At 44.2% G+C, this 24,603-nt stretch overlaps 1 protein-coding gene across 1 annotated transcript; it reads right to left on the reverse strand.

The window, feature by feature from the left end:
• Positions 1 to 263: 263 nt before the first annotated feature.
• Positions 264 to 22,226, reverse strand: HSF5 (heat shock transcription factor 5). The gene is made up of 6 exons (XM_019621843.2): positions 22,194 to 22,226; positions 20,865 to 21,261; positions 13,287 to 13,384; positions 9,096 to 9,617; positions 4,784 to 4,949; positions 264 to 677 (listed from the first exon to the last, which is right to left on the reverse strand). The coding sequence occupies exons 1-6, from the start codon at positions 22,224 to 22,226 to the stop codon at positions 610 to 612; spliced, it is 1,284 nt and encodes a 427-aa protein (XP_019477388.1). The 3' UTR covers positions 264 to 609.
• Between the last annotated feature and the right edge of the window lie 2,377 nt (positions 22,227 to 24,603).

A 24,603-nucleotide genomic window follows, 5' to 3' on the forward strand; every position in this document is an offset into this window, starting at 1 on the left:
TAGGAAGGAAGAGCATTTCCTGGGTAATCACTCAGAAAATTAGCTCATCTTAACTACTGCAGCTCTCCCGAACCCCTGACCCGTTCAGACCTGGAATCTTGTGACTTCCCTACGCTTTTGTTTCGTACACAATTCCCACTGCAGGGTCGCAGTGTGACTTCAAGCAGAGATGGTGAGAGCACCGAACAGCGCAGGGCGTGCTGCGGCTTCCAGCAGTGACCAACAGAAAGATTCTGAGCACAGCACTAAGAACAACTTGGTTCCCAGTGAGAAAGGTTCAGACAAAGCTCTCAAGGTTGCTCCAGTTACAAGGAGTTCAAGTCTGAGAAGATGAGCAGCTAATAATTAGTTCATATTGAAAGTTCTGACCACTCGATGCTTTGTAACTTGTCAGCTAGAAAACGTCATGAAAGAGGTGTAAAAAACCACGGGGTGACCAATATCCAACGGAGTGAAAGTTGTTAAAAAATAGTGCCTTTTTGTCGGTGTTGGTTTTTTCCAACAGCTGAAACGATCCAAAGTGCTGCTGTGTGCACTGCGCTGCCTGAGTCTGACAAGAGAACCCAGCTGGCAGCTGCTGCACGTTGTCACGTACTTGTCACCCACTTCTCACTCTCTTATTTCTTCCTTTGGAAAGTGCTCCTGCTTGCAAGCGACATCCACCAGCAGATGGAGATCTAGGAAGAAAAGGAAATAACGAGTAAATATCAGCCTGCGTGTTTTGCTCAGCCTCACACGTCGGGATTGTAATTCTAGCAGGTAATGCAGAGCACGGCCTGAGAGGCTGCAACAGCAGGATTGGAGACCTACGGGAACGGGAGTTGTTCTCATCTTGTAAAACTTTAAGTGTAAACCAAAGAAGAAAAAATAAAAGTGATTTACGTGCCCATTCATGCCATGGCAAAATGGAAACATTCCCATTGTATGGCCAGAACAAAGATAAAATTCAGCACCTTACAGCTCAGGGAAAAGAACAACAGCATAAAGTCACAACAGCACCACTACCCTCGTGAACTTCCATCTCATAACAGATGCATTCACGTCTTAGGAAAAGAATTCCAGCCCCGTTGTTGTTCTGTGCTACAAAGAACCTGCGGGAAAGGCAGCAGCTCTGTGCTTCCTCCAGAGCAGACTGCTGGGAGCGAGCCCTGAAGAGCAGCATGCATTGAGAAGTGAGGCGGCTGGTAACAGCACAACTCCAAATTGCTTAAGAAACAGCATCTAAGAACCACTCATCCAAACCAGACTGACAGCACAGGAAATGGGAATCCTTCACTGAAAAGAGAATGAAACCAAAGTAATGGCAGTTGAGCCGGAACAAGAAGCTGCAGTTCAGACTCCTGAGAGCACCTCCTCTTCATCCTGCTCAGCCCAGGACATGCTGCAGTGCCCCTGGGCCAGCCTGGCCCTGCACAAACACCTCTGTGTGGGACTTCACCTTCTCTTACTAGGAATGCTGGATGAGTGCTAAGATTATTTTTCTCTGGAAGGTGAAGGAAATAATTCAGATGAACACATGATAGCATGGGAGACCTTTGCTGAATGATGATTTGCCCTTAGCACTTATAAATCTATCTGCAGCAAATGAGAGGGAATGCATAATGGCACAGCTGTAGTGGCCAGGCTGGTGGTAAATGTCCAGGGCACCTTGCAGCACGACAGTGATGGAGTCATCAGAGCCAGTGGCATCTCAGTGTTATGTCTGTGCTCCTGTGCAAAAAAAAATTGGAGGAAGTTGCCAGATTATATGAAGAAAAGGTTCAGATAACTCACCAAAAATAATACTTAAAAAAAAAAATAGCCATAGAGGAAGAGAGTTTTTTCCTAAATGCATCAAAATACTTCAATTCAGAAGTAACCCCACCTGCTCCATTCTGAGACCGCTATTTCCAGAAAAAAAGGCTGCAAACAAAAACCTCTCCAGTGAGAATTTGATCCTTCTTATGTGCTCTTAGAAGAGGAAACACAAAGCACAGGCACTAGCTCCACTACAGAGTCACTAGAAGACTCAGACTCTGGTGTACCTGTGGAGTGCAACACATAGAAGACAGGAGGGGATGCAGTTTCTGTCAGTCTCCCTCAGTCATTTGTGAAGGCCAGAAGGACACCTGTTGCAGGTACAGATGCTGCAGACAAGTTTATTCCATACTAAGCTGACACACCTATCCCAAAACCCCATTGTATAGATGAGCTGAACAAGCAGGCAGTCAGTACAAGGAGACTCACTATCAGCACCTTTATAGCCATGTGCTAAGGGCAAGCCAGGGGGCTGAAAAATGTGGTCCCTGAAAGATGTGAGCCACCCCTCAGGGTTCCATAACCAATAATAAACCTGCCAGGTACTACAGAGCCGTGCCAACACCCCCATGGAAGAGTAGGAGGAGAACAGATGACACAGTCCATTCAGGATGATGGATCTGCTGCAGCTTCTGACTCTCTGAAGAACTCAAAAGCAGTGCTGCTCTTAACAAAGGAGATGAGGTCCTGCTGTTAGACTGTGATGTGCAAAGACAACTAGCATATGAGGAGTAAGGAAACACATTTAAAACTTTTGAAACAAAAAAAAAGAACAGGGTACTTCACCTCTGTGTAATTACCCTGTGTTAATTACTTTTACTTTCACAGAACAATAAAGCTTGCACAGCTTTGAGAAGTGACTAGAGAATTTGATGGAAGAAAAGTTCACTGAGGTCTTTTTTTACTTAATAGCACAAAAATGCCAAAGATGTTTTTAGAGACAGGACACAGGACAAGAGACACTCTTCATCTTCACCCCTGTTTGACAGACATTCCTACCTCACCGTGTGACACCTTGAACTTGGTGTCAGCACACAGCAAAGACAAGGGAACAATGTCACAAACCTACTGAAATAGACGGAACAAGAGTCTGTTCTGCAGCAGGATGTGTGTCAAACTGTGGGCTCAGGCTACATGTAAATGGGCACCCAAAGGAAAAAAGGTAAAACTGGAGGACTTACACTCAAAGGACATGTGTAAAGATAAGAAGAAGCAGATACAGCTGCTTTAAAACAGTTTTGGATCACCCAAGAAAGACAGCAGTCACAATCCAGTAATAAAGAAGGAATGGCTTACCCCTTTCCAAGGACCAGGGCTCACCAAGCACTCCAGAGGAGTTGATCTCCAAGTAGAGATTCCTCCTTTGTGACTGCCAGCCCTTAAATGAGGTAGGAGGGGTGCCTACCTCTGCTCCCAGGGCTGGCTGTGCCCCTTCACCAGGTGCTCAACCACTGCTTCAGGCCGTGACCTCACGGCTCCCATACAGACATGTTGTGAAGAAACAGTTGGGAATGGTCATTGTGCCCATTTTTAGAAAGGTAAAAGAAGAGGATGCGTCCAAAGACACGCAGAAGAAAGGAGGTACAGACAGACAAATGCAGAAGCTAACAGAAGTCAGCTCACACTTGAACACATCTCCTCCAGGCCTACAGCTGAACACAGGAGATGGGCACTGCATCTTCAAAGCCATTATCACATCCTTATTTATTTTGGGACAAATTGACCCTGATAATGTTTGGTTCACGTGTGCTGTCTGTCTCTATCCTCTGTCCTACCAACCCTCAAAGGTACAACAGTGGAGATGCACACATGACTATCAGGTTTCCCAGAGTGCAACTATGCTAATCATTGCTAATTATCCAATTAGCATAGCAATGTTTCGTTTCTGTAGAACACTGCCATGGAAACACTTTCCAAACACTTTCCAAAATGTTCCTGTAACTTCACAACTGTTAAGTAAATTTGTTCTTCTTAATCTTTGTAATTAAGTATAGTATATAAGTACAATATAAGTACCATATATTTTTCTTAAATAAACTTTTGCTGTAGATACAAGAACTGAGAAGCATGCTGACTGTCCATGCTATCAGTCAGTGCACCAGAGCTCTCAGTTCTGCATTTTAAACAAAAGTTCAAGATGGCATCCAATCCATTCATTTATTTATTTTATAGCTTCCAGATAAGAAGACTATTCCTCACTTACACATTTGAAACTGAGGGGCATGTGAGCTGAATTATTAACTAGCATAACTGGAACCTGGAAACTACCCTTTGAAGTGAGGAACAGCTCCACAACCTGTTCTTCGATGATCAGCTGTGAGGGAAATGGCTTCCTCACCACCTGGCTGCCACACCAACTTTTCCTCCAGAATGGATCTGAAGTACACTTGGTGTCCTCTCATGTCTCTCTGTCATGAGGATATTGAGGTTTTCCTTTGGTTATTAGATCTGGTGAACTGTTTGGCCTCAGCTGCTCTCCTACTTGTTTCTCTCACGTATGTCAGCAGACACAGCAGCATTCCAGAACACCATTTTTTGTCAACATCTACACTTCGATGGTTTTTGGTTTTGTGTGTGTGTGGCTTTTTTCCCCTGCTACTTCAGTTGTCATTTCGTTACCCAATCCTTCCCTGTGGCACTGTCATGCTCCAGCACACATCTCCACGGGCTTCATCTCAATATTGTGACATCTGTGTTTCTCAGACAACCCCCAAAACAGCAGGTTTCATTTACTCATTACTCATTTACTCATTACTAATTTATACTCTTTCCCACATGAGTAATTGGTGTACCTCAAAAAGGGTATCAGTAAGTACACTAGGAGGTTGTGTGCAGTATTTTAACTGAAGGTACAAGGCAATACATTGCAGACAAGACCTAACCTGGTCTGATTTCCCCTTTCTGTGATGGCTAGTTTCAGAGCAGCTCTATTGCTAATCTCTAAAAAAAAATAAAAAAATAAAAAAAAAATAGACTCTCTTCTTACCCGGGGACTTGTACTCCTGCGAACTGTTCCTTCTCTCTCTGTTTCTGGTTTTTACAGATGAAACAGTGTTTTCTACAGATTTCTTCACAGGCCCAGTTTCTGACGAGAGGCATCCCACCTCTTCTGCCTCTGACCTCAGGAATGGACATTTAACACTAGTATCCACCTGAAACAAAACACAGCAAAGAAAGCAAAGATGACTCAATGTTTTCTTTTAATCACTTCAACGGAACAAATAAATACTTTTCTCCACTCCAAAAGGACATCTAACAAGTGCTGAACAGCACCTGTATGGATTGTGTCAGAGTTTTTAGCTCAGAGTTAAGGTTGCCAGGTCCAAAGCCAAGCTCTTACAAAATGTCATATTAAGCAAAGCGTGAAGTCAGAAAGCCAGAACATGAAGAGTACTTGTACTCAGTGTCAGCTTCGCCCTGTCACCACACCAGGCATGAGAAGTGAAGCAGAAGAAACCCAGGTGCACTCATTGGTACCAGCAGCTGCATTGCTAATGACAGGTGTACCTGGACAACCCAACAGAGCTGTGTGATGCAAAACTACGCAGGTGAGCAGTGCCCTTCTGCCTGGAAATCTCACCCCACCCCATCAAAGACATTGCATTATAATGTTGTTGCCTGCTTTTTGGAGCCCTCTGCTGCTGCTCCACATGTATTTTGCAGGCAACCATTTCATGAACTCGAGCATTTCTTTAACAATGTGGCAAAATGTGTAGCTTTAAAAAAAAGGAAAAAAAAGCCAAGCAACCAAGCTATGGTTCTGTCCCAATAAGGAAGTAAAAATAAGCACAATTAAGCACCTGGAATTTCCCTTCAGACAGAAGGATGTTCTCACTATCATCTGTTATAGAGCATTGAGCTCTTCTGCAAATATCCTATCAATCAACATCATAAGATGAGGGATTGTTCAGAGCCTGCAGTGTTTCCTTCTATGAAGGCAAAAAAAGCTTCCGAAAGCTGGTGTGTGTGAGTTAGCAGAGGGCAAAAGGTCATCACAGGCAGTAATAAGACATCAGTAGTTCCAAAATCACACTCTCCCTCTCAAGTCTGCCACTGCTCAGCATTAAATATACAAAAGGCAACGTGTATGCAGATTAACAGAAATACAGACAGGTTCTCTGCCGAAGCTGTACCTTAATTTTCAAAAAGGCCTTTGCGAACACAGCATCTGAAACACCCAGGGAGACAGAGCTCCCCCAGCAGCCCCTGGACATGCTGGATGTTCAGTCACCTCACGGCAGAATTTGCTCCTTGAAATGTGTTGTCTATACGTACTGCATTAGCAGTATTAATTAGCTAATAGGAAAACCGTCTGGATGGCTATGCCTTTCGTCTGCCGTCAGAACACAGCTTCTCACTAGGAGTAAAAGCAAGGAGAAGGAGGGAGGTCTGTAGTTCATTATCTCCACCAGACAGCATGCGAGTTAAGTCCTGAGACAGACTCTTACAAAGAGGGAAGGATGGCAGGTCACAGAGCAGGTACAGACATCAGCAACTGCGTGCTCACACTTCTTCACACGATGACCTGAGCCTCTCCATTCCACTGACTTCTATGTAATAAAACCTCCTAGGGAAAGGAGTATGCAGCATTCCCTTTTCTACTGTCCGTGTAGGATTTTACCCACCAGCTCTCCTAATAATCTTTTGTGAAACTGGCAATAATACAATTTCCATCCTAACAGCATCAGTCTAGCCCACATAAATCTGGTTCCAAAGCCCTCTTCATTTCTTTTATTTTTGTAAGTGAACGTGCTTCTCATTATGGCTTTGCCACATCTGCAGACTCCTCACTCAGGCCCAGCACTGCTGCAGCTCTGTCCCGAATGCTGCTTGGCAGAGAATCAAACAAAGCTACCAAAGCTGACAGATGTGAAAGTTTTGCCTTTTCACTTCAGTTATTGAAAAAAGGCCAAATTGTTTGCAAAAAAACCCGCCCTGCTGTGCCTCAGTGGTTACGTGACTCCAGTGCCCAGCTGGAACCACAATGAGAAACGTCAGTAACATCAGCCCCTGTCTCACACAAACGGGGTTTGCTGGATTAACCGTCCCCAAAGCAAGCAGGAGTTTCAGCCTTCGGCCAGGGATACTACAGAGGAGACAACACCGGAGGCACATTCCCCTTGAGTGATAGATGTGCTTCATTTCCACTTTAAGAAGAAAGCATTTCTTACGACTGGATTAAATATGCCCGTCTGAGGCCAAAATGTGTAAAAGACAAGGACCTTGTCCTTCACTGAGGTGAAGATGACAGTGCTGAACCTGGATTGTTGAATGTACTAAGACCTCTCATGCAAAGAATTCCTCTTTAATTTGCTGGTTTTTAAGCCAAGCAGCAGCACAGAGCAGGTGAACACCTTTCTATGGAGAGGACAAGGCACAACAGCTGTCCCAAAACTAATCAAATGATAGGAAATATTGTGGAAGAAATAGAGAACAAAATATCAAACACCTCTGCATCATTGTAAAAATCCATCGTTTTCCTGCAGCTTCAACGTGCCGTGCAGCCACGGTCTCTTCATTTTTGAAAGGATTTAATAGAAACAGAAGAGGCTGAAAGCAAACTCAGAGATCCACAGAGCAGCTGCCATGCAGAGGATGCTACCAAAGGGAGTCTGGAGAGCAGACTGCTGGGAGGCTGCGACAGACTTCCCAAATCACGACTGCATGGAGAAAGTGGCTGGAGGTGACTGATGAAGCTCTTCATCAGTACACAGCGAGCAAAGAATCTGTTTGGTCAGAGCTACAGTTCACGTGGCTTCAAGGGCTGACTTCAGCCCAGGGAAGAGAAACTGAACATCAGGTAGGCAGCATCATCCCAAGTGCTCCCACTGGAAATACAAGGAGCTCTTGTACTGTTCTTGCTCTTCCCTCTGCATCATGTTACAGCTATTGTCTGGAGGCCTGACACCGCAGTCAGGCGTTGATCTGACCCAGCAGAGCTGTTCTGATGCTCGTTTATCAGCACCAGAGGAATTTGCTCCTCCTCTGCTGCTACACAGAGGAATAAAACAGCCTTACCTGCATGGGCAGTATTTTACCATAAGCTTGCCTCGAATTCCATGACGCTGTGCTACTGAGAGCTGTGGAAGCCTTCCAGATTCAGGGATAAGGAAGAGAGCAAATAATGTAGGAGCCCAATGGATGTACAAGCATAGGAATCTACTTTGGAGAGTTCTGCACCTGCCATGATCCCAGGCTCTGGAAATACCACTGGATGAGAGGCAGCTGTGGGGTCAGGCTAACCCTGCCTCAGTTTGGAAAGGGGAGACAAGCAAGAAGTAGAATACTCCTAACAAAAAGAGCAAAGCTGTCAAACAAAAGGCCTAATAGTGCCCAAATTTCTCTTCAGGACAGAATAATCCCCATCTATTTAACCAGTTAACTTCCAGAGAAACAGACTGTGGCCAGCACCAGGATTCTCACGCAGGACACACGTAAGGGAATAAAAAAAAACACAGCATCTTCCTCCTGCAAACAACACCAAGGCTCATGCATTGAATTCATGGAATCATAAACTCATAAAAATTTGAGTTGTAAGGGACCTTTTTTAAGGCATCTAGTCCAACTTCTCTGCAGCAAACAGGGGCACCTCAGTGCTCAGTGCCCGTCCAGCCTGAGGAAAGACTTCTCCAAGGATGGGGCACCACCTCCCTGGGCAACCTGTTCCAGTCCTCCTTTCTTAACAAGAAAGCCAGGACCACAAAGTCCCAAAGTCTTTCACAAAGGAAAAGTACACTTCTAAAAATGCTGCTCCAAAGATGCCAAAGCTGAAAACATTTAAACTGTGGTCAACAGTTCAGATAATGAATGGAAACTCCCTAATGAGCAATGAGCACAACACAAGGAAGTGCTTTTCCCTACGTGAGGCTGAGTAACTAGCTTGCTCTCTGCAGAAACTTGATCAGAATATACACCTCTTTCTCTAAATACTCTTTTTTTATTAAAGAGTAAAGGAAATAAGTTCTAACTCAAAAAAGCAATTACTTCATCACTGTCAATACAACTGCACTTTGCATTTTTCCCTTGCAACTGATTGGCCTAAGCTGGTGACCATAGGCCAAGTTTTGGACATCATAATGGCCAACATGCCATTAACAAGAGATACTTTAAAAAGAATATTTTTGTTCTGTTTTTTTTAAATCACACTTTACCAAACAGATTCTTCGCCATCCATTAAAATCCTAATTAAAGAACTCTTCGGTCCTTAAGAATGCAAAAAATGCTATCAGACCACAACCCAGCATTACCACTGAACAGAGTTATCTCCAAACACAGGTTGTTTTATCTTCATCGCTTACCTTCTGTGGACTGAACGACTGCACCTCCCGAACAATCATGGCTGAGAACTGAGCAGGGAGGTGGTCTGGCTCTTCTCTCAGTTTTGCTCGTGCTTCCTGCGTGGCCGCAGGTTCTCTCACTACCTGAGCAGCTGCACATTCTACAGACGCAGCCGTATGGAGAGCGTAGAAGTATTCCGAGGGCTGTGACAGAGAGCAAGCTACCTCTTGATCTCCCACCACAAACGATGCAATGTCTGACACCACAGGGGTGAGAGGTTCCAGCTGGCCTTCGTCATCTGAAGGCGGATCGTCGTTCTCAGTATCAGCTAGCAGTGGCTGACCTCTGTTGGACTGAGGGCTTGACCACTGGTTCTCCACAGGCTCCACTTTCACTGTTCCGGCTTTTGGAGACGAACGCATTTCATCAACAATCTGAAACACAGCTTCAAGATTTACTTCTGTCTTCTTGCTTTCATCAGTATGGTATGGCCAGTTAGAGGGCAGGAACTCAACTGCGTAAGGTGTCTGCATTGGAGGACTCTGGGAGAAAGAAAACATGGTAAATGTGTCTTTCCAAAAAGTACAACGGCAGGACGTGCAATGGTTCTGCAATGTTCTGTACGTGAACCTGAGCAACCAACAGAAGTCTGTAAAGTCAAAAACATGACAGCTTGTTTGTTACTTGCACTTAGATCAGCAGGTTTAATTAAGAAAAGGCTACTGATTTGGCCTGGTTTCATTAACCACCTTACTCACAGCAAGCTCGCTTTCTTCTGTCTGCCACCTGTTCTTAACAGCACCTGAGGACTCTTTCAGATGCACGGTCTGCACACCCTTTGCATCGCCAGTGAACATACACCCAGGTGCTCAAATCAAAAACTTCTAGTCTTAGTAGGATCTGTGGAGTCACACTAGAACCACTCCTTTCACATGCAACATCTGTGATAGAAAAGGACGAACGCATGTATCTGACATCAGTTCCTCTAAAGCTGAAGCAACCCTGTTACATACAAAAATAACATAAACCACAAGATTTTTAAGCAAGAGAAGAAAGTACGTAAGCTGTAAATGTGCACAGGGACAACTCAACACGAGGAGCTCACAGCTACATTCTGATAACATGTTTTCCCTCTTCTGTCCACGTACATTCACACAGTGAGTGATTTCCAAGGACAGTCCTGTCCCAGAATGAAAGGGGCTCCAGATACCCGTGAGTACAAAATACTGTAGGATCTCCCCATCTGTCACAGCCTCTGACCAGACACCCCCCAGTATCAGCACGTCTCACAGATGTGTGCTCAAAGTCTACATAAATCCATACACAGCCCTACAGATCTGCAGGCTGGAAACACCTCTTGGAGAACACACAGAGATGCCTTCACCACCACAGGACTGGTCCGAATGCTACTGAAAGACTGCACTGGAATGACATGACTAGATAATAGGACACAATAAGCAACACGGTGATCTTTTTAAAGTAGAATTCATTTAAATCAAAGAACTCTCAAAGCAGAAAGAAGGCAATGAAGAGTTCCAAAAGCAGCTAGTCCTACCCAAAGGAAATGGCAAATCACATTCTAACAGCCTGTGCCTGTACTGCTATTTTTTTCTGGAGGTTGGCCAGATTTAAAGAATAATGGAAGGGTAATATCTCCTGATAAATAAGCCATATTATGACTTTGAACAGAAACTTGGGTACTTTTACAATACAACCTTACTTTGGAAGAGGCCTAGTAAGAAGGATTAGTCTTTAGAGCTGATTTTCCTCAAACATTCTAGCTGAGGTAAGGGGCACTGAAAAGCTATTTCAAAAGATGAATACATTAGAGAACAGGAAGCCACAGGATTAGGAAAGTCACAGAAGATCAGAAGTCACTGAAGCATCTGGTCTCTCAGCAGCACGAACATCAGAAGTCCTTGAAGGAAATACCACAGACAGATGAGAGAATATCAAGATCCCTTCTTCTGGGTATATGAAGACAAGTCCTGTAGCTGACTTATGTAGTTGTGCTGGTCTGCAGTCGACTGTACACTTTTAGGGAGAAAGAGAAAAAAGATAAAACCTCGAATCTGAGAAATTTAGGTTAAGCAAAATCTTTTCATTAGAGGCAAGCCACCTTAGTACTTTTAAGACACGAGTTTGAACTTAGTTACCTTCATGTATTTTTTTTCCCAGTTGTACATTTTGAAAATATTAATACAAGATTTTTCTTGTTTATTTATTGCACTGTTTATTTATTGCCTTAAGTAGCAGGATTTTAAGGAAGATCTGGATAAACAAGTCAACAGCCCACGCACGAGATCACCCCTGGCAAAAGGAAAACAAAACCAAAAAAGCAAGTAACCAATCAGCCAGCCAACACACTGCAACTTCTGCCTCTTCCTTGTGGAACCCAGCTTTAAGCTGTTAGAACACATAACCATCTTCTTGGGTGTGCTGTATGTATGTACTACTATATGCAGTGTGCATTTCCAGTAGGAGAAAATGCCCACACGCAGCTCACTGTCTTACAGAGCCAGAGAATGCACTTGGCCTGGTTGAACCTCATTCGGTCCCCATGGATGGCATCTCTTCTACCATTCTGCACTGTTCCCATCACTTGTTAACTAACTCTGACAGTTTGCTATAAATATACTGCTGCTTTTGAAGATTTGTGCAAGTGGTTCCTGATGACAGCACAGTCAGGGCAGGATGGTCAGCACTGCAGCTGGCCACATCCCTCAGCAGAGCTTTGGGGAAGTGTCTCCCCAGAGCACACAAAAGGGGAAATGATTATTCTTCACAACTCATTGGAAACCGCAGGCGAATTGCAGCCCCCTGCCCCATCACCATGCTCCAGGAGAGGCCATCTATACTACACCAAGTCTCACAAAACTTAAGAAGTTGTATTGGTCCGTTCTGTAGGATATCTGTGTTACTCTGCTCAGGAGAGCAGGCAGAACTAATCTGGGATTGCCCCTGGGCTGTTCACACAGGAACACCTTCCAGCATCCTCTGCCCAGATGCATCAACAGCTTTTGACCCGGGATCCCCTGGTTACAGTTGTACTATCATCACAGCATTCACCTGAATCTCTTTGGCTCTGCACACTGCCCAGGAGCTTGCTTCTTCAAACAAATCACTTTCACTGGACCCTTTGGACAGTGCATTTATTCACCTAGCCCTAATAACAGCCCTGGAATGATTTGCTATCCCAAATGCAGTGATAAGAATTTATTTGACCATCACTTCCCATCACCCAGACTCACTCCCATGCCGTAGCTGGAAAAAAAACTCCCACAGCTCTCAAACTGAAAGTCAGAAGACAAAGATGCACCACGTGCAAAATAAATATGAGAGTACCAGTGGCATGATTGGCCATTGACCATTTATGTACTCCCACCAACACAATATTCTGTCTGTAACACAAACATCTTGGATAAGATGATATTAAAAAAAAAAAAAGCCATGAATAAAAGACAAAGGTTGATATTTGCAAGACAAGAAACTGGATAATCAAGCTTGGGTAGGTAAATCCTTTCTCAGCATACAAAGCGTAACTTGCTTTGCTTGCCTCTGTGACAAAAAAAAAAAAGTATACATATTGTTCTCTAATACAAAAGTATTCAGCCTTGCAGTTTTACTTAAAATCTTTGACAGTTGATAAGGCAGCTCCTCCAAATAAGGTGCTTTACATAACTTGAGTAAATGCAACTGCAGAAAATACTGAAGTCATTTTAATAGGACATCTCTGAGGTGTGGCTGATCCCAAAAATCATCTCAGTTTTTCTCAGTCATTGAATGAACCTGCAGAGTGCTGTCTGGGATGACAAAAACAAAACATAACAAAAAAGGAGCTCCTTCCCAGTCTTACCATAATATTACAGAAATGCAGTTTGTCGAGGCAAAGTTATTCTTCAAAGATAAATGCAGACTTGTTAACTAGAACAAATTCTGGTGAAGTCAAGCACAAATTTCATGCAGAGGAAAACACTCCACTGAAGAGGAGACCCACCACAGTGCTACCTTCAAACCCATCCAGGTCCTACCAAAAGTACCTCTCTAAACATTCAGCGGTTCTTTGAAATAAACCTTGTAAGACACATTACTTTCACTTTCTCAAGTAGATCAGTTTTCAAATTTCCATCCTTCATTGCAGAGCCCGTAATCTTAGAGCTCACCCATCCAGCTCTCCTGTGCTTTCACTGATGGCAGCACGCTGCGCTCACCTGGAAGAAGCTGCAGTGGGTGTAGGTCAGAGCTGTAGGACTCGCACAGCAAGTCAGAGGGCTGATGTGGGTAGCAGGGGAGCAGCAAGGCAGTGCAGCTACAAGAATTCAAACACAGTTATCAGACTTCCAGAATTTGTGCTGCTATGCAGAGTTCTATTGCTTACTTTGATTAAACAGTCAATAATCACACAGTGAGCTAAGTTCCAGAACTGTATCATCTCCCAAATGATTTTACGACTGATTTCTTCATCTGAAAAACATTTGTTTTACATATATATACATGAATATATGTTGTAAAATGGACATACACAAACTTAGAAACTTCAAAATCACAATTTTTGCACGCTGTTATTACCTCTTTTGCTAAGCTGCTTGTCTTCTTCCACCACAACATAACACAGCAAGGGGATTCACACAAGAAAAACACACATGTGCATGCATACCTACTGGAATTAAAGAGCCATTTCATCCTAAACATCTTTGTATATGAGGCACTGCTCTGCAGGTATTACCTTTGGGGACACGCAGAGGTAGTTAAATTAAAAGTAAAGGCCTCGCTTGCATGACAGATAACCTCTAAAATCTGCCATCATTCTGAGAAAAATAAATGCTTGATGGTATCACGTTCAGTCCAATGACTGTAACACAGACTAGTAAGGATAGCTTGAGGTAGCAAACAGATGAAGTTTACTTGCAGTGCTGGAAATTTACAAGGGATTTCACATAAGACAAATCTTACAATAACCAAACGTGGGTTTTTTAGAACACCTGTTCTTACTGCCCTTTTTAATGAGACCTGGTGGGATTTTTGTGCAGTTTACAGCAACAAATGGGGGAAAACAACGAAGAAAGAGCCAGTGGGCAGCCTCCTACGCAAGCATGGTATGTGCTTATAATTTGCAATTCAAAAGCTCATTCTGAGCAACCCTATGATCAAATTCAGACCTCTTTCAGGAGAACATCCTATGACCTGCGGACATATCCCTGCTCTGGATGTTGCCATAAAACAAAACAAAACTTGGTTTGGTTATATTTCACTCACAGGAATCTCCAAACTACGTTAACAAACTCAAAACATCAGAACAGCTTCTGAAGGACTTCTGGAAAAGCAATGGCAAAGAAGTTCCTTCTAACCTACTAAAGCGACCCTAAGGAGAAGCGAACGTCTTATAAAGATACTGTCTTCTGATGAAAAAAGAGGAAGGATGTGAAGGGAAGAAGTGCTTGTGAAGTACTACAGAGGTTAAACACCAACTGAAGATTATTTTCTACAAACACTACAAGATAAAGGACAGCACTCTTGTCACAGTCAGCTGCACTCCGAGCAAAGGCAACTCATGAAGCAAAGACATCGACACGTTTGTAAGTCAAAGTGAGGAACACAAAGCTGTGCAGGACACGAGAAACTGGTGGCAGATTCTGCAGGGGAGAACTGTCACACAGAATGGTTTGCACCCACAAGGGTGCATTTCTGCAGCTCACTGACAGTGGCAGTGCCTGACCCGACAGCAACAGCGGTGCCTGTGCACCATCACAGCATACACAACTGAAGGCATTGCAGAAGCAAATCCACCATGCGACAGAACAATCCTACTGCCATCACCACCCATGGTCACAAAAGGAGATTCATCACACATCCAAACAACTTTGCAAAAACGCTGAAGAGAGTCTTTACTGACAGTGTTAGCAGAGGTGAAGGTGCCAGTTCATCCAGAGTGCTTCACGCCTTCAAATGGAATCAAGATGCAACAAGCTTACCTGCTTCACTCACATGCTTTCGTCCTATTGTTAACTGCAGAGAATGAACTTCTGAGCTCCACTGTCCAGGGCACAGCTAATCTAGTCATACCCAGAAGAAATCACCAGAGAAAGCACAGTCTGCCATGAAATACAGCAAACGCAGCCTGAATATTAAAGAGATGGGGATAAGTGGTATCTTATGGAATAAATGAGTATTTATTGAACAAATTAAGAAAGAGATACAGCCTTCTTAAATAAAATGGAATAAGATTATCAGCCTCAGAGTAGATTTGGTTTCTGTCAAAAAACAGACATACTGCTGCCCATAAAAGCCAGAGATGATGGAAAATTTCTCATAGTCTACAGGATACAACGTGCAGAACATGAACACCAGCTTACACAAATGGAATTGCTGGCAGTGGGACCGTAACCAACCCAGCAACAAAACCCTCAGGACAAGTGGAGAGCAGTGAAAAACACAGCTCACAGCAAGGGGAGGGCTGATATCCTTGCACAGATGCCGAATGACTGTATTTCAAACATGCTGAACGCACATATCCATATTCAGAGAGGTCACAAAGAACTTAAAGGAAATTATTTAGAAGCACACTAATAAAAATATCAGAAAGTCAGAAATCCTGGCAGTTGAACAAGAAAAAATAGAAGAAAACAGAATAGAGAATTAGTTGACACTGGTGAATATGTAATGAGAATGAGTCAGTAAAAATACTTTGTTTTTAAGAGAAGTCACCCTTTGCTGTTGTCTGGAGAGACCTGCAGTAGGTAAATGAGCAGGGATATTGGCGATCGTGTTGATGTGATGGTTGCTAATAACAGCAGCTTTTTTCATGGCAGAAAAGAGCAGAGCCATGCAGCATGGAAAAAAAACAAAACTGTGAAGTCTCCCAAAGCCACCACCTCCCAGATAAAGCTCTGTACTTCAGAAAAGTAAGCTGATTTCATGTAGAAAACAATAGGTTCTTCACTGTCTGCCAATAATCAGGAGCTAGATGTTGGTGTTACAGTGAATAGCTCCAGGAAAACATCAGCTTCACACTCGGAAGCTGTCAAAAAGATTCCCAAAGCCACTAATGAAACAGACATTGTTGTGAACTGTGGAAAGAGAGGAAGATTATTACTGACTGCACCAATTTATGATTTACTCATACTTTGACTACTGTGCGTCTTTTTGGACTCTCCATCTCAATAAGAAATCAACAGAACTGGAAAAGACCACAGGGAGGGCAATGTGAAGGATGCACCAAACTCTTCCCTGAACAAACAGCCACGTGGGGCTCTGCAGCCTGGAGAAAATGCAGCCAAGGGAAATGCAGCAGAAATGTTCAGAATCACAAATGGTGCAGGGAGGGACAGAGATAGATGGACAGTATGCAAAATGATGTAACACCCAGCTTTTGGAAAATAAACAGCAAAAGTTTCAAAGGGTTACAAGGGATCCCACACAAACATTTATTTCAAGGCTTTCAGAGTCACAAGTCACCATAAATAAATAAATCACAGTCTCTTCAATAGGTCTCAATCTTTTGTCCAAGAAGAAAAAAACAGATTACAGCGAAACACAAGAAATTACAAAAATGTCCTACATAAATTGTGAGGCACTCCATTAAGCAAATTAGAAACCATTATGACGAAATGGAAACTCTGACCTGCCTCTCTCTCCTCTGGAGATACTATTATTTTACATGCTCACAATGTTTCAGTCGACAAGTACCAATCAATCATTTATGCCTTTGCTGAAGGCATAAAGGCTACAGTTATATCAGCAAATTAAATGCATCCAGATCCATCCTTGGACACAGACCATTAAAATCTCTGACTTTTCCTGATGTAACAGCTACATCCCAACAGTCTCTTGGAAATGGTCCTACCCTCATGCTAAGTGCTGCTTTTCAAGCATGGTGCTAACAGAGCTAACAGTCTAATGACTGGGTTGACACAGCCTTGAATAATCACAGCAATGTCTTCAAAGATCTGCCAGAAATTGGAGAACATGCATCATCTCTCGGTTCTCAAGGGAGCAACAGACATCAGTAAGCAGCCAGCAGGCTGACATGAGCCAGCACTGTGCCCTGGTGGCATGAAGGCCAATGATGCCTTGGATTGCATTGCACACAGCGCGGCCAGGAGGGCAGGGAGGAGATCCTCCCCTCTGCTCTGGGTCCAGTTCTGCTCCTCAGTTTAAGGCAGATGGGGGACTGCTGCAGAGAGCCCAGGGAGGGCTGCAGAGATGCTCAGGGCCTGGAGCATCTCCCTCATGAGGAAAGGCTGAGAGCCCTGGGGCCGTTCACATGGAGAAGAGAAGGCTGAGGGGGGATCTGACCAGTGTTTATCAATATCTAAAGGGCAGGTGCCAAGTGGTTGGGGCCAGGCTCTTTTCAGTGGTGTGCAGCAACAGGATAAGAGGTAAAATGCACAAATTGGAATGTGGCAAGTTCCATCTGAACATGAGAGAGAACTTCTGGGGTGGCAGAGCCCTGAGTGGGCTGCCCAGGGAGGTGGAGGAGCCTCCTTCCTTGGAGGTATTTCCTGAGCAACCTCCGGTAGGGAACTATTTGGCGAGGGATTGGCCTGAATAATCTTCAGAGGTCCCTTCCAAAACCTGTGATTCTGGGATCCTGTGTTAGCCAAAGGAGATGAGACTGACACTCTCCAGCTTTTTCCATTCCACTCGAGCACAACCTACACGTGAAACACTAAGGAAGAACGTTGAAGACCACCCTGTCAGTGTGTCCTTATCGTGTCACATCCCTAGGCTGTGTCTGAGGAAAGCTAATTACTCATCATACAGCCGGGTCAAGAAATTATGGAGAGCACCTGTGCCTGTTCCTGCCAAATCCATGAGCACATCGGGACGGGCCTGCAAACAACAGCTGTGCAAGCTCTGATCCTTTACAAGTTATAGAATGGGGAAAATGAGGATGACATCGAAGGTCTCTTTCTTAAAAGAAAATGGGAGCTGTCTTAGATATTTGAGTAGGATGGACTGCATTGCCACTTCATACTCTACCAGTTTCAAAACCAGCTGTCTGCTCTCTCTGCAGTTCACGCAGAAATAGACTCAACAGAAAGAAACTGTCTTCCAACAGCACAGATCTAAGAAAGCTGGATTGACTCAACTTCTGGGAGGTGCCTGTTTCTCTCTACTGACTATATATGTAATCTGGATGACAAGCCCAGGCAAATACGAGTGAATATTATACATTCAGATGAATCTTAAGCAAGATAAATCCTACTACTAGTTTTACAAGTGCATTACTAATGCATCTAGTCTGCTTTTCTCAAGGGAAAATGTGGTGCTATTTATGCTGCTTTCAAACAGATACTGTGTTTTCAGCTGTTTATTTATTTTAAAACCCCCTTTGACCAAGGCATACGAGAATTTTAAGCTTTCATTTTATCCTTACAGAGGATGTATCATTCAGAATAACATAACTACTGCAGAGCTGTCACTCACAAAAGGTTATCACATTTAAACAAGCTCTGCAGCCACAGGTGTATTCAAAAGGCACCACTGGACCTGCAGTATCAGGTGGCATCAATAACTAATATTTCTCACATGGTCTCACTGACTGACTTCCCATTATTAGGATATTCTCTGGTAATCAAACTTCACTACGCTCCTTTGATGCAATCCCACAATTCTCAAATGCTCCAACAGTAGCAAAAAATCCAGAGGAACGTCTTCTGTTTTAGTGCCTTCTCAATAAGAATCATAATGACAAAAAAAACAAGGAAATCTTTTTGTTGCTTAAGCTAACAAACAAACTTGAACATACATAGAAATAAATCTTTTCACAAAGCCCAACGTTGATTTAATTTAATAGGACTTCAAAAATGTTCATTAAATATGAAATGAAAAGAGCTCCAAGGATGAGCATGCATTCTTCAGCCCCTTCTCTTATGAAATGCATACTTTAAGATGGACTATCACCTTCCAAATAAGCTAATCTTGGTTTTGTGCTCTCTCAACATGAAGGAAAGCAGACTTTTCATGTATATATATGACAAAATAAGCTTTCAGCATTCTGTATGCTGTAATGTACAGAATAAGGGATAGCAGAGAGATGAAGAGGTACACAGAATCAACAGTAAAAACACTGCCCAAAGTGGCAGTGAAAATGAAAAGATTTTTAATACTGCCTAATGAAATGGCAAAGCTTTCTTCTCAAAACTACTAAATTTCAAAAGCCTCAGCCTCCATAATGTTCTCTATTTGAATTACACCTTAATTATTGCACCTTGCAAAATCTGGTATGTTTTACTGTGCTTCCCCCCCTCCCCAAAAAAAAAAAGATTCTGCCTCTACTTTTCCCATGGTGTTTCAAAGGAGAAAAAAGTTTTTTTCAACAGCATAACTGATTTCCTCTTCAAACTTCAAACTCCAGTGAAAGAGAACAGTGCCACCCAGTTCCAGGGATCTACGTACGCTGGATTAAATCTAAGCTGGTCACCCTCAGTTCCTCCACAGCCAACACTGCAAAACAGAGCGAGATCACTCATGCCTTGGTAGCACCTCTTAACAAAGCCTAAAAGCTCAGTGAATCACACCTCACCACTGCCCAGCTCCTTTCCTGACCACAGAAGAGGTCTGGAGGAGTAGTGGAGGTAGAGACACCTAAAACTGCAGATGATCTGTACCCAGATAGAAACAAGGGACCACCTCCCATCTTAAACTGGCATTCTCAGCTCACCCCGCTCCTGGGAGGAGATGTAACAACTTGCAGCTCGTAATGCAAGCTGGCTGCCAGTGATCTTGGTAAGCACCACAGGGCAAGGAACACATGGCAGAAAGTTGCCTGTTTCTTAAATCTTGTAAAGTGTCCACAGGATTTGCATAATTCCTCAGAAGCCTCCTTGACAAGAAGAATGTAACGGAAACAGTGCTGCTGTTTGAGATGGAAGCGAACGTTCCCAGCAGAGGTCTCAGCACACACACACACAAGAGACGAAGATTTCATTGTGCTTTTTGGAGAATGACAGCAGCCACCACATGCAAGATTTCTAAACAGGGCTATCTGACTCAGTGAAGGTGCAGCTGCCAAGGGAGGAACAGGCAGAAAGTGAGAGTAATAACTGAGCTTGGGTTTGTCCAAGCCAAGAGTCACCGCGTTCCAAGTTTCAGAAGTTCCAGGGAAATAAAAAAAAAATAATAATAAACAAAACAAGCACGTTTTTTTCCAGTCTGAGGCAAGAGCAGGAAATAGGAGAATAATTTGCTTCAATTCTCTTCCAGAAAAACAAATCCCCAAAACTTGTCAGAAGTAAGACTGAAAATTCTAGTGGCAATGCTTCAGACAAAAGAAGGTAGTGAAGATCTGTGCAGCCCCCCCAGTCTGCAGCACATAAAAATACACTACTGAGGAAGAAAAGAGAACGGTGACACAGACTGTAGAGCAGAAGGAAACATTCTGCAGAAGATTTGCGACTGATCTTTGGCTTTAAGAAGTTACTGGGAAAACATGAGAGCAAGGAGTAGTGTGATACTTTTCAGTAAGTTCTCTGTGCTTGAATGTCATCCCCTTCAGTTTTTCTTAATTAAACATTAAAAAAAAGGGAAGTTAGGCTAACAGCTAGGCTAACAGCCTAGTTGCAGACAAATGTTCTTCTCCTCACCCTTTGGCCTCTAGAGGCTGTATGGAAAATCACCAGAGGATACCAAGTCTGGAGGGAGGGCAGGAATATGGAACAGAAACTCTTTTTGCTTTAAAAGTCTTTACAATTTCTAATTCTCACTGAAACACACACGACAGAGCACTGTGAAAAGTATATGTGTATATATATATATATATATGACTTTTAGAATTTTTTTCTTACCTGTTGGATAATAGGCTTGTGAGTAGTGCAGGGGAGACGTGTAGCTGCTGTACTTTGCAGGGGAAGTGGCAATGGCTTGAGAGACCTGCTGAAGTGGCACAGGAGAGGCACTGGACTGCAGGGTGTACGTGACCTCTGTCGGAAGCCTCTGGAATATGGGAAAGGCAATCCCCTTGTCTGGGAAGGCTGCGGACGCCTTGTGTCCTGGAAGCAGCCCAAGAGAACTCTGCCATGTTCTGGAAGGGATTGGAGTCCGATCTGAGCTTTTTGCTGGTAAGGAGCTGAGGCTCTGCGGTGAGGCTGAGATGTAGGAGTAAGGAAATAAGCTGTCTCGTTGATAAGGCCGATGAAACTGTCCTACAGCCAGCAGCCCTGCATCAAGCACAAAATAAAGCAACTGTTAATGAAAGGAGTTGTCACAGGTAATGAAAAGTAATACGAGGAGCCAAGGCTCCGCAGCTCTCTTTGGGAAGGCAGCCTCTGCCACAGTATGCCTAATCCACAAGCTGATTCTTCCACCCCAACACACAGTAACAGATGCAGTGACAGATTTATTGTTGGGTCTGAACAAAGAGCAGTGAGCAAGGATATAAAAGCAACTGCTTCTCCCAAGTGCCATGCCTTGCACCAGCCTCTTATTCTCTAGTAGGAGAACCCCAAGCTGCAGATTAGCACTGGAGGAAGGCAGAGCTGCAGATGACTTGGCTTCTGTGTAAGTTACAGAAGGGCACCAGTGATAATGATAAAGGGAACAAGCATTAGAAGTAAACTGGTAAAAAAAGAATAATGATTTGTACTTCAGATCAGGCAACAATGCTTACAGATTGTCATTCGCCCCCAGAGGGTTTTGGTTCTTGCTACTGTTGTTCTCATAACTTTTCGAAGTGTTAAAATTCTAAGCCAGATTGCTTCCTTTGCCAGACTGTGTGCTGGCCTGGTCTGGGTCTCGATATTTCTGCAAGAACAAGCAAGTCCTCACGAAGAATGAGAAAGGATGCTACAAGCTCAGCAATTCATTTGTAATTCATTATCGGGTATGGCTGTAATAAAGAATATCCTCTCCTCAGTACACAAACTCGCTTTGATTAATAAGATCACTTGTCATTCCCAAGTCAACTTTTTCCCAGTCAGCTCAACCACTTCAGTTTAGCCTAAGACAGCCCAAACAGTTTTGCTGTTTTATTTCCTTTTATCCATCTCTGGGTTATTATTTTGTGAAATGCCATTTGCTCTTGTACTGTGGCAACACAGTTTCTGTTAGAGGATTTCTGACATTCTTGGAACATCGACCCAGAAAGCCTCATTGAATTCAGGAAAGTATTCCTGTACTTGGGACATCCTCACAGCGTTGTACACAGCCATGCTAACAACGAGCTTCAGAACAGCCTGCATCAAACCAATCTTTCTGAAACACAGCCTCACAGTTAGCTCTTTCACTCCTCTGATAGGAACTGATCAGAGAAATAGGTAACAGACAGCCATCATTCTGCAAATTCACATCAAGTCATGAAGAATCACTGCATACATACTACTTGTCCCCCAGAATTCACTAAGAGTTCTGCATAGGGCTGTTTATTTCCAGCTCAGTATTTTTATAATACAAAAGCAGAGAACGAAGAAGGTATGAGAAGTCCTTTGTTTATATTTTACATGTAGATGGGGAAGTTAAGATAATGTGGTGTAACACACAAACAAGACATCACTGGATGTTAGGTTACAATGTGCCAGCTGCTTTACAGGAACTGTTCCTGGACATTTAACACGAGCTACATGTTGCAATGCACCTGGAACAGAGGGACACTTCGCAAACAGAAATATCTTCCATCTATCCAATTACCTCATATTTGCTGCAAAGTAAGACATGCCCCTAAATAGCACAGCACAGAGCACATGGGGAATTGTCAGCCTGTCAGAACTCGACTGCCGTAAGAACTGATGTTTTCTTTGTTCTTTTTTTTCTTTCTAGAAACTCAGGCTGCTAGAGCAAACACAGCTAACAACAGGGGCGAAAACGCACCCATAAGAGGGGTAATGATTTAACGGCTGTATTGTTCTTAGGATTGACTCTATCCATGGCCTGTATGACACCGGTCAGATCTGATTTCACTGAGGTGGTAGAATGACAGAATCATTCAGGTTGGAAAACGCTGAGATCCCCAAGTCCAACCCCCAGCGTGCCCACAACCACATCCCTCAGTGCCACATCTCCACGGATCTGGAACACCTCCATGGTGGTGACCCCACCACTCCCTGGGCAGCTGTGTTGGCGTCTGATGACTCTTTTGGACAAGTTTTTCCCAACACCCAACCTGAACCTCCCTGGCACAACTTGAGGCCATCACCTCTCATCCTATCGCTGTTACCTGGGAGCAGAGGCCGACTCCCATCCCCACCACCTCCTTTCAGGCAGTTGCAGGGAGCAGTGATGTCTCCCCTGAGCCTCCTCTGCTCCACTCTGACCCATCCCAGCTCCCTCAGCCGCTCCCCATCAGACCTGTGCTCCAGACCCTCACAGCTCCGTTCCTTCTCTGGACACACTGCAGGGCCTCCATGCCTTTCTTGCAGTGAGGGGCTCAAAACTTAATAACGTTGAAAAAACAACAACAACAAAAACCCTAAATGTTGTCAGGCCTCAATGTCAAAGTACATTTCCTCCCTTCTGAAAGGTTTCCTTTTGTTTTCTCACTATTACAGGTGTAACTTTGCACACATTACCCAAAACACCACATGAGTTACATGACAGCTCCTACTGGAAACAATAACAGAGCACAGAACATCCGGAGCTCCGATGGCTGCGTGCAGGAAGCGGCGCTGCTGCCTGCTTTACGCCCTTATGGTTGCACAGCCCTGGTCCTCCTCAGAATCACAGAATCACAAAATGACCAGGGTTGGAAGGGACCTCAAGGATCACGAAGCTCCAACTCCCCACCACACGCAGGGCCACCAACCTCCCCATTCAATACCAGCCCAGGCTGTCCAGGACCCCATCCAACCTGGCCTTGAACATCTCCAGGGATGGACGGGGATCCACAGCCTCTCTGGGCGGCTGTTCCAGCACCTCACCACTCTCTCTGTAAAGAATTTCCCCCTGACATCCAACCTAAATCTTCCCTCCCTCAACTTAAAACCATTTCCCCTTGTCCTGCAGTTATCTACCCTACCAAAGAGTTGATTCCCCCTCCTGTCTGTAGGCTCCCTTTAGGTACTGAAGGTTGCAATGAGGTCACCCCGCAGCCTTCTTTTCTCCAGGCTGAACAAGCCCAGCTCCCTCAGCCTGTCTTTGTAGGGGAGGTGCTCCAGTCCCCTGATCATCTTTGTGGCTCCTGTGGACCCTCTCCAACAGCTCTCTGTCTTTTTTATACTGGGGGCTCCAGACTTGGATGCAGTGCTGCAGATGGGGCCTCACGAGGGTGGAGTACAGAGGGACGATCACCTCCCTGTCCCTGCTGGCCACCCTTCTGCTGATGGAGCCCAGGACGCCATTTGCTTTCCGAGCTGCAGGAGCACACTGCTGGCTCACGTTAAGCTTTTCATCCATCAAGACCCCCAGGTCCTTCTCTGCAGGGCTGCTCTCAAGGACCGCTCCTTCCAGTCCGCATGGATGCCTGGGATTCTCCAGCCCCAGTGCCAAACTGCACTTTGCCGTGTTGAACCTCATCAGGTTCACCCGGGCCCACCTTTCCAGCCTCTCGAGGTCCCTCTGAATGGCATCCCTTCCTTCTACCGTGTCAACCGCACC

This window comes from Meleagris gallopavo, chromosome 21 (assembly GCF_000146605.3).
Source record: "Meleagris gallopavo isolate NT-WF06-2002-E0010 breed Aviagen turkey brand Nicholas breeding stock chromosome 21, Turkey_5.1, whole genome shotgun sequence".
In the NCBI taxonomy this organism is placed as follows: Eukaryota; Metazoa; Chordata; class Aves; order Galliformes; family Phasianidae; genus Meleagris; species Meleagris gallopavo.

Excerpts from the sequence above, each read along its gene's own strand:
- HSF5 (XM_019621843.2), bottom strand. The coding sequence starts at position 22,226 with ATGGCTGTGTACAACGCTGTGAGGATGTCCCAA. Across the intron at positions 21,262-22,193 it reads ACGCTGTGAGGATGTCCCAA|TTGCTTTATTTTGTGCTTGA; the intron begins GTACAGGAATAC and ends TTTCATTAACAG. Across the intron at positions 9,618-13,286 it reads CCCACTGCAGCTTCTTCCAG|AGTCCTCCAATGCAGACACC; the intron begins GTGAGCGCAGCG and ends TCTTTCTCCCAG.